This window comes from Centroberyx affinis, unplaced genomic scaffold (genome assembly GCF_046629955.1).
Source record: "Centroberyx affinis isolate AG114_WGS23_722 - 3 ecotype Tasmania unplaced genomic scaffold, CSIRO-AGI_Caff_v1 ptg003640l_1, whole genome shotgun sequence".
NCBI classification, from domain to species: domain Eukaryota; kingdom Metazoa; phylum Chordata; class Actinopteri; order Beryciformes; family Berycidae; genus Centroberyx; species Centroberyx affinis.
Window position 1 is genome coordinate 96,913 of NW_027281549.1, and position 10,390 is coordinate 107,302.

The 10,390-nt window shown below is 42.1% G+C and overlaps 1 protein-coding gene across 2 annotated transcripts; it reads right to left on the bottom strand.

Moving 5' to 3' along the window:
- Positions 1 to 255: 255 nt before the first annotated feature.
- Positions 256 to 9,989, bottom strand: taf15 (TAF15 RNA polymerase II, TATA box binding protein (TBP)-associated factor). Of its 2 annotated transcripts, XM_071540461.1 has the most exons (16): positions 9,887 to 9,989; positions 9,053 to 9,086; positions 8,858 to 8,891; positions 8,665 to 8,743; positions 7,916 to 7,994; positions 7,461 to 7,615; positions 6,506 to 6,725; positions 4,553 to 4,587; positions 3,960 to 3,992; positions 3,520 to 3,629; positions 2,934 to 3,063; positions 2,721 to 2,834; positions 2,511 to 2,580; positions 2,263 to 2,348; positions 1,456 to 1,594; positions 256 to 714 (listed from the first exon to the last, which is right to left on the bottom strand). In XM_071540461.1, the coding sequence occupies exons 1-16, from the start codon at positions 9,894 to 9,896 to the stop codon at positions 675 to 677; spliced, it is 1,368 nt and encodes a 455-aa protein (XP_071396562.1). In that variant the 5' UTR covers positions 9,897 to 9,989; the 3' UTR covers positions 256 to 674. The 2 variants fall into 2 exon arrangements, with proteins under 2 accessions (XP_071396562.1, XP_071396563.1); XM_071540462.1 differs by lacking the exons at positions 4,553 to 4,587; positions 9,887 to 9,989 and having other exon boundaries at positions 9,053 to 9,080.
- Positions 9,990 to 10,390: the final 401 nt, after the last annotated feature.

Genomic DNA, 10,390 nt, shown 5'->3' on the forward strand with positions numbered 1-10,390 from the left:
ACATCTCCATCCCTCTGAAGACTGAACTCAACCAACAACCCAGGGCATTACAAGGGGAGGGACAGGCAGCACCGCCCCTCCGTCGGGCTGCACGGGAGCTAAGGGCGAAATACCATCAGATCATGGCAGATTTCCCTACAGTACACTCCCTCAATTTAGTGGCTTACAGCTCTAACATGAGTGTGGCTCTGACGGCCTGGTGGATAATTGCTTTCCAGCATTGTAAGAGTGGAAAAACAACACAAAGCACAGACGAAAGATCACAGTTTTTAATATCATTTTGGAAAAAAAGAACCCAAGTAAAACAGTTTATTTCGCTCATACAAAACAATGGTACGCAGTCTACCTCACAAAACATCTGGACCTAGAATCAGAGAGAAATTAAAAAGATGTACAAAGAAATAAAACAAAAGAAAAAAAAAAAAAACATTTGACCATATGCCAACACTGCCAAACAGCCCAAAAGTCCCTTCACAGCAGCTGAACACATCCTTCCCTCACTGACAGACCAGAGAGCAATACTTGGGATGCGTTGGCTATGAAAAGGTATGCAAATCAGTGTCGATCAGAGACAATCTATCCCCCCTCCCCATTCCTTCCTCCCTCTCCCCCAGACTCAACCCTCCCACCACCGCTGACCCCTGGGCTGGAATGGTGTCCCGTCTGCTGAGTGCTTAGTATGGCCGGTCTCTTCTGTCTTCTCTGTGCTCACCTCTGAGGAGAGAGGAGAAACATTTTGATTACCACTGGTTCTGCATGGGGGAAATTTGACAAGGGGTGAAAAGAGATTAGGCTTTAGAGTCTCACCAGGACACGAGTTTTGCAGCCAAGAACACAACTTAACATCTACTTTTAGTCATTCAGTCGAGACTTTAGTCATTTGTACAAGGGAGATGGTGGGTGAGATTCTGTGTTGATTTCTCCTCTCATGCACCCCGACCCCTTAAAATTTGGAGTTAACATGGGTGACGCTTAATATACTTTAAAAAGGAGACAATTCTTCCTTTAACTGCCCCCTGCACAGACAGTACAAAACAACCTCTAAAAAAACATCAATAAATTGGAAGTCTGTAAATAACCAAGATCATCAAGGACCACAATAGCTTAAGTGCAGGGTGTTGCATGAATATTCAGTTGCCTACACACATGACAGCTTGTTTCTTTATGAGCCCAGAATGGTTCCTAGGCCTGCCGTAGCACCGTTTCCATGAGCCTGGGTGTCAGGGAAAAAAACCCTGAAGACAAAATTTAAAAACACTGGTGTTTCAGGCCTCGACTTTCACCAAGCCCCTAAGATTCAGAATTTGCTGACTTGTATCTTGGGTAGACTATGCCCTCTTCAGGTCAAATATGAAACTACATCAGAGCTGGGATTCAGATGATCCAGGCAATGCTTTGCATGTAAAAACGTATGCAACAAAATAAAATAATCTGTTTAAGTCCTCTTGAACTGACCTTCCTCCCATTTTGTAGCCACTTCCTCCATATCCTCCGCCACCGCCTCCGAAGCTTCCGCGGTCTCCCCCACGGAATCCTCCGCGACCTCTGAACCCACCGCCTCTGTCACCGCCATAACCGCCTCTGCCACCACGATCTGCAAACACACAAGCACAAGAGGAATGTTAGCAGAACAAGGAGGGGACAAAAAGAACACTGGAGAACAAATTAATGAGAGCTTTGTGTACAAAAAACAGTGAAATATCTTCAGTGAAATATTCTTAACTGGCAACAGGTTGGGATATGTGGTCGTGGTAAACATTTGGTTAACTTTTCATAGAAATGTCACCCTACCCGTTTTCAATGCTAGTTTGTGTATAGAATCAGAAACTACATTTTAAGTATTTCATCCTGCCTACAGCGAGCAGACAAATCTTCCTTTTTGGCAGCCTCACACCTGCTACATGTACGTGTCACCACATGGGACTGATGTGAAGTTTCAACTAACGTTGGGCTAGTTAATCATCCAGGCAGCAGAGAAACACAAGTTTAGACCATATTGCTTTTTGTCAAGCAGTGTCAGACAGCCAATCAGGAGCCTGTTTGATACAGAGCCATTGTTTTGCTTTGATTGGCTCACCATCAGAAAGTGTGCAGCCAGTGCGGTACCATGTTATTGATTTACCTGACAAATTTACTGGCATTTGGTGCTTAGCAAGTGTTAATTTCGGACCATGTATGCCTTCAGGGAAATGAACGTACATTAGAAATGAGCTGTGTCCAAAACAATTTTCTGCAGTATTAAAATCAAGTAGAAGCACACACCTCCACCTCCAAAGCTATCTCCTGGTTTGGGCGCGCCACACTTGTTGCACTCATACCGCCGTGCGAAATTCATGTTGCCACATGAGCTGAGAAAGGGTAAGAGAAAGACATTTTGTTTATACCATCAACTTTACAGGCAACAGTACTCAAGAAGCCCCATCTGCTTCTTTGAGTTTTGTTACATGTATTGTGATAACCATCCCAAAAAAAAAAAATGACTTGAAAGCACAATCCCCCCTCATACAAACCTGTTGGGACAAGGCCAGTCTCCTCCTTTTACGTCAAAGTTAGGTCCACCACCACCGCGACCTCTAAAACCTGACAAGGCAAGAGACCATTCATAACCGTTAAGCAGAACCTCAAAGCAGCCTTATTCACAAATGCACCACAATTCAACCTTCAGAAACTGGATATTTGCGATATTTGAGACCTGAGCCAGCTGAGAAATCAAGACATACCTCCTCCTCCTCCTCCTCCTCCTCCTCTTCCTCCCCCTCTTCCACCCCGCTGTGTGAACTCAGCTCTGCGGGTGGCAAAAGATACTTTAATGGGTTTACCATTGAACTCCTTGCCTAAATGGAAAAGACAAAGTGGAAAAGACAACACATCAGTGAGAGTCGACGAGGAGTGCACTAGGCATGTTAAATATGACAGTGTGAGAATGCTCTTACCATCAAACCAATCAATGGCAGCTTTGGCAGAAGGTGGGTCATCAAACGACACAGTGGCCTCTCCCTTTAGCCTCCCAGTGGCCTTGTCAGAGTAGAGGTTGATCATCGGCTGGCCGGTTTTCTTGTTAACCTGCAAGCACAAAACAAACCAAAGAGATTAGATTCTCAGTACATGTGTTTGCATTTATCATTTCTATACATATTTGGGGTTGGGGTTATCATTCTACGGGTAACTTTGGTTCAAAGGATGAACAGTTAGTGCTTCACTTTCATGAACGTTTCCAAGTCGTTGGTTTGAGCCATCAAGTCGACAAAATATTCTCACATCACGTGAACACAGCCTAAACTACAGCCACATTCACAAAGGCAGGGGTCAGTAGTACAGTGTGACATGGAGGGAGAAAGAAAGCTGCAAAAGAAAGAAACCCCTGACAGAGAAATGATATTCAAGATTTGACTGTCAAATTGGAGTTTCCCCAGTCATAAGACAGATGATGACATTTGTCTTTTCATCCAGATCTGTGAGAGGGAACACATGAGGACACAAGGTGGCAAATAAAGGTATCCACAAAGACTAATGCCATACCTTGATGATGCCAATCTGCTTGAAGTAGTCGCCCACTTGCTGAGTCGTGACTTCTTCTCCCAGTCCCTGGACAAAGATGGTGTTGTTGTCAGAGTTGTCCTGCTCCCCAGCTGTGGACAAGGTGAATGGAAAGACAGACATCAGCAACTACAGTTTCAGGAACCATCATTCCATTATATTTACTCAACATGGCATGGGGATCATGCAGGGGAATTTACCATGTCCCTCTCACCCGCAGGGCAGTAGAGCATTTATCAAAATGGCCTCATGGATGGTAGGACTTATTTACCCCAAATTAGCAAAATGCATGAATAATCATTGTGTGTATGTATGAAACCGTGAATATTCATACATTTGTGAGATGCAACGGTTATTTGGTCATTTCATGGTACTATGAGTGCTTTCTCAAGAACGCAAAGGCACTTTGGGGTGCTTCTTACCTGGTTCATCCCTTTGGCCGTAGTCTCGAGAGCCTGTAAAACAGCAGAGGAGAGGATGGAAGGGAACCCATGAGCAAGGCATCTTAGAACATCTGTACTGTTCCATACTAAACAAAATAATTAACTTCATCCCTACCAATGAATAATGATACTTTTAAAAAACATTTCAACAAAGTCGATGTTTACAGCTTTCTGACGTGTGTTTTGGAACGGTTGCGTCATATACCAACACCTTGCAACAAGAAGAGAATTGTTTTCTTTTTTGAGCTTAGAAGAGAAATAAAAACCACCAAAATGTCTCCAGTTCTAGAATGTTTTCCTTCTTCGCCTTGGGCACACCTCTGTCCTCCTCTGCCACTTACAATCAACCCATGTCTTCATGCAACAATACCATTATTTTACTCAGGCTCCATGTTCTTTACCATATCTGAAGTGCATTTATGAGAAATCCTGCTAAGAACAATAGGTGGAGTCCCTTGGTTTTTGGACATGAAAATGGTGGCATTCACTTTGAGTTTTTCCCCCTCTCTCTCTTTTTGCTAACTCAAGTTCTTTCCTCCCCCACCGACACAGTTCTGATGCTCGTCACTTACCACCGAAATTTTTGAAGCCACCACGGTCACCACCTCTGCAGAGGAAAAATTGGAGATATGATGGCTTTTCCTTTGTCCCAACTGAGAGCTCAAAGCTCCCCTACATCCCCATCAGTATGCACTCCTGCCACGGTGTGCGACTATGGTAGAAATGTCTCACACGAGGGAATGCGTTAGTCTTTGACATTAGAGATCAATGGACAGACTACTAGGCAGCTCCGACTGAACAATCAGGCTGACGAGTGAAGACACTCATTTTTCACATGTCACTGGATCACCATTTAGCATGGTTACCGAATTTGGTATAGTTTTTGTTACATGACCAGATTGGATACAAAGAGCTGGGAAGCCAGCTGAATTTAGTTTTTCCAACATGAAGGGCCAAATTGGTATGAAGGGATGTAGCAACTGATAAGCAATCTTCCACTGAGTGCGTTTATGAGCTCCTTTAACTGAGGTCCAAGTTTTATTTCAATCACTCTGACCACCTGTAGTATAAAATGTAGATCCATGTTAACACAACACATATCTTCGCCATGTCAAAAATACAACACTTGAATGAAACCTGTTGAATGTGAAGCAGCTCAAGATGTGGCTCCAGGTCTAAGGGCATTGTTTCCATGGATTTTCCATTGCTCAAAAAGTGGTTTATTATGTGGCTCTCAGAACAAAAGACCAGGCTAAAAATATTCTTCCAGTCAGTGAAAAAGTATGGCTGCTGGAGATTATTCAACTGTGCAAAAATAAAAATAAAAACAGCCATTGGTAATCATTATCAGGCAGCCAGCCAGACATATCAGCTGACTATAAAATTCTGGCTTTGTTTGGATGAAGGTCAAATTATATAAATGTGCTGGAAAAGCTTCTTGTCTGAATTTAATGGCTTTCACAAGTCTAATGATATGTGAAGTAGAATATACACCAAATTTTTTTGACAGTCAGTTGGCTGTGTCAAGCTCATGATGTCACCTAATGGACCAACGTGCAGAGCTTTGAGTCCATAGCAAAAAGTCTCCAGATTTAAAAAAAGAAAATTGTTGCACACCTCAGAATTATGGGTGGGTGGTTACTACGCTTTAGCTATAACCTGACTTCACAAACATGATGGCTGAGAAGAGATACTGTCCACAAAAATGAAGAGGACCTATGGCACTATTTACATTAGTGAAAAATATGGTTCATCACAGCTGGCTTCAGAGTGCTTGGACCAAAAGTTTTGCTGTATAAAAATAGCACTTTCTTGCTTCCAAACTAGCAGCTACATCATTAAATTTAATTTGGGTCTACCTCTTTCAGGAACAGGCCCAAGGTAAGAGTTAATCATATTCACCCCATTTACATAAACATCCGTTTAGTCTAAGCTCTCCAAAAAAAAAAAAAAAATGAAACCACATATTCACTAGAGTAAACAGAGCCTCTGAACCTGACAAAAGAAGTGTCCCGTATTGGTTCAGGGAAGTGTGAATGTCAACTCTTTGGTTGTAGAATGGACAAAACCAATCCCAATACCTGGGACAGCACCTGTTGTACAATGGGAGCCGAACGTGCCTATGGCACTCCTGATTGAGCAAGCATGTACTGTCGTCTTTGCATCGCTGACGGCTCCACTGATATAACAAACAAGCAGATCCTCAGCACGTCACACAAGCCATAGCAAACTTTAGATATCCACCACTTAGAATGTGAAACGATCATTGGATTTTGGCAGGCATGTGGGGTGAAATACCATTGTGTCTGATCTGTGACAACTGTAGGTGAATCAGGTGAAAAAAAAGCAAATACCAAATAGAGATTGGGGATCTGGAGCACAATGCAGATGAGTGGTGAGTATAATAATCTCTATGTGGATGGTTCTAGCTGATGGATAATGATGCTAATGAGTTAGAACAAGTCATGCCTAATTTCACACGGTGTATGCAAGTACCTTGGGGGCAGTGGCACTCTGCGACTTACCCCATACCAGGAGGTCCGCCTCTTCCACCGCGCTCATATCCGCCCCCGCGCTCATATCCGCCGCCACTACGGTCATAACCGCCGCGGTCAAAGCCACCACTGCGGTCATAGCCGCCACGGTCGTAGCTCCCGCCACCACGGCCTCGGCCTCTGAAGCCCCCTCCTTCTGAGCGGTCTCCGTCTTCACGTCCATACCTCCCACCCTGACCACCACTTTCACCTAGAACACAACAAATACAGAGAGCACTTAATACACTCACACACTAACCAGATTCCTAAAATGCAACATGCACGCACACTGCTCATAATGCAGCACCTTTTCCAGGCAAAGGTGTGTACATTTATTCTTGGTCATTTAAGAATCACAGTCAGCAACAATTGAGGTCAACACTATGTCTAAAATTTCAAGTGAAAATCCACCTTAAAACACAATTAACACATGATTTCTAAGTTTTTAGTTCAGTTTTTTGTCAACATGAATTTAGAAAAACAAGGATCTAACATTTGATGACAGAAAACACAGATCTGGCACTGACAAAGAAATAGAGATCAACTTTGTGGACTCAATATTTGAATATCTACATTCAAATGAGCTTTGAGAAAGACTTGCTCATGATCATGTTCATAAATGAATATTGAACTGTCCAATATTATATGAATAATGTAAATTTTGTTTTATGGCCAAGTCTCACTTTGAAATGCATCAACAGAAGCCTTAAAATGAATAATCATAAGTATGCCTATAAAAATTTGAATCCAGCAAACAACTGTTGTCAATTCAATGGGGTGTGAATGTTTTGCATCACCCAAAAGTACACAACCTTCTCTGTCTTTAACTTAGAAAACTTACAATCCTCCAGCTTAAGGCTTTAGATAGACATTTAAAAACATCCCCTCAGGAGAAAAATTAAACAAAAAAATCAGTCTTCTTTCTTCAGGATCGAAGTATCCTCACCTTCACTCCGTCTTGGAAAGCTGCCTCCTCCTCCTTGTGACTGACCACCATAGGATCCTTGCTGGCCATAGGACCCCTGCTGCCCAAAAGAACCTTGTTGCCCGTAGGACGCTGCTGATCCTGGTTGTGTGAAAGATGCAGACTTGTCGCCGTACCTTGAAGAGGTTTTAGCACAATCATTAGAGTTGGCACACGAGACATGATTTCAACCATCCAAAGATTTCCCATACAGTTATATTAGCAGAGGTATACAGCAGAAGACTTCAAACAATTTCAGTATATGCAAATTGATTAAATTAATCTTTCCATGGGACCCAGATTCATTACATCATGACACTCTTCTAATGTGGAGGTCCAACAAAAACAGGGCCCGCAGATGTTTTACAGGACCAACCCATTGTTCAAGAAGTGCCCAGGGTTTTACTCCAGGTATTGTAATGTGCTAATGTTCTTACCCAGACGAGTCCTGTTGTCCGTAACTTTCATAGGTCTGTTGCTGCCCATAGCCTGCCTGAGACTGGCCATAACCCTCAGCTGTCACAACACAGAATGGACAATTAAAAAGAGAAAAATTTAAAGCCAAAATTCACACAACATTCAGAAATATCTGATTTGTCAGTCAATTTACAGACAAACCAAACCATGATTTGTTATGTTAACAGGAGAGACCACTGTAAAAACAACATTTAGACTAACACAAGAGGCTGCCACACAAACGGCTTAGTACAGCTGAGCAGAGCGTTCTTTCTAACAATGCCGCCATGGATGCGGATCTTCCCTTGCATGTATGACAATATCATTAAATATCTGATAGATCCGGATCAACTGCTTCCTTCCTCCACTGATGTGCTTTGAGGATCACTGACAAGATGTCAATTTTTTTTAAAACACCCTGCGTGGGAATTTCCCTTTAATTGCTAAAGCACAGAGTGTATGAAGTTAACATCAAAAGCAAATAAAAACTGAAACTCAAATTGTTTTGCAAAGTTATTGTTGCTGTGCTCATGCAGCGGAAAAATTATGCCCGCAGGCAATTAAATTACAGAAATTGAAAACATTTCCCATTTGAGGGCATAATCTGAGCAAGATTGGCCTGATTAAGATTGGTTTTGATTGAAGATGGAACAAATTACAAAAAGGGGCATCAATCCAAGGTACTGTGGTTTCCCCAAATTGTCAAGTTTTTGATGCATGTTTACTATACCTTGTGTCACAGCTGGCTGTCCATAGCCACTGTAACTCTGTCCCGTGTAAGAGCCACCACCATTTCCTTGACCATAAGTCTGTAAACCAAAATAGAGAGTTTGGCAGGCTATACGCAAAGAAAAAAAAATCTGCTTTAATTTATGATACTTACAGCTAAAAGCAGAATGACTGTAAATTGAGAAGAGCCTTACCTGTCCACTCTGCTGACTGCCATATGATCCATAGCTAAGATAACATAATAAAAACAGTTAACTTCAGTTTCAAGTTACATTTCATATATTTGTCTGAGTAAGTAGGTTAATTAAGCATGCTTGTTTACATGAATGTATCGAGAACTGCATTTAACATCATCCTTGTTTTTATGTATTTTGTCAATTGTACAATACCTTTGTGCAGCACCATGCTGACCGTAGCCCGAATCTGAGAGAGGTAAATTAAGTCATGGTTAACTTCAAAAGATTGATGAACGAGCTTGCAGTCTAAATTCATGATGGAAATTTATACCCAACGCTGTTACTAAACACTGCGCTAAATATGAAGGTGACTAAGCAGCTAACGATGCTCAGTAGACTTGCACGCTGAAGTAAGTTGCTCAGTAGGATAGCGTTAGCAAACAGGCCCGTCACCACGCCGCTCCAACAAAAATGGCGGTCAATTTAGTCGCGGCTTAGACTAAATCTTGGATCAAAATATACCAACATAGGTTTACAAATCCCGCCCAACTCCGTCAGTACGTTTGTCTTTCTCATTGACCAAATTTGATATCAACAATTTATTGTTACAATTGATAACGTTACAAGAAAATACTTAATGTCAAATAGTTCCCGTTTCGCATAGGAAAACAATGCAGGGGAGGCATAAACAAAGACCAATTGACGTTAGCAAACAATTGTGAGCTAGCTAGCTACGAGGCCTAGCTAAGCATAAAAATAAGATCGCGTCAACAATAAATACTTCACCGTAACTGTTACTGGAATCTAACATAAGAAACGGACCACAACATCCAATCTTGTACTGATGGTTTGAACAACTGTTTTTTGTTTGCTTTCTTCTGTTAACGAAAGGCATGCTAGGTTCCATGAAATAGACAGAGCCCTGGCCTCTCGGCTAACAGCTAACTTAGCTAAGGCTTTGATGCTATTTGACACACTTTCCGTCGTCCATACAAAAAGCCATTTGCCGCAAAAATGGAAATACAATTATGTAACACATGTGCTCACCAGAGGCCATTCTGCTGCCCGTTATACGTTTTAAAATCCGATGAATCTCGTTCCCACTTATTAACTGATTAAAACCCAGGTGACATCCACGCAGCGCCAGGGAGTGGAAACACAGCACACTGCGGCACTTCCCTTATGGGACTTCTTCTTCTACCCGTTTTTCACGACAGTTCGCATCCAACGGTAAGTTGCATTATCGCCACCTACTGCTTCGGAGTGTTCAGAAAAACCGTCCCTTGTCCTTGACATTCTTCTTCTCTTATTCTTTTTCTTCTAGTTTTACGGCGGTTGGCATCCAGCTTTGTCCTTGACATTTGTTTAAAACTTGAGCAGATAACTGTAGGGTGTTTTCCCAATAAGATGTGATGTTTGTTTATGTTCCAGCTTTAATCTTGCAGCCTAATAATGACCTCAGATCTCCTATTTCTCCCAATAATACTACCTACTCAGTCTACTCTGCATTTGATATGTTCTCCTCTTATCTCCATCTCAATGTTCTTCCTA

Excerpts from the sequence above, each read along its gene's own strand:
- taf15 (XM_071540461.1), bottom strand. Across the intron at positions 7,995-8,664 it reads ACAGCCAGCTGTGACACAAG|CTGAGGGTTATGGCCAGTCT; the intron begins GTATAGTAAACA and ends GTGTTGTGACAG. Across the intron at positions 1,595-2,262 it reads AGATAGCTTTGGAGGTGGAG|ATCGTGGTGGCAGAGGCGGT; the intron begins GTGTGTGCTTCT and ends GTGTGTTTGCAG.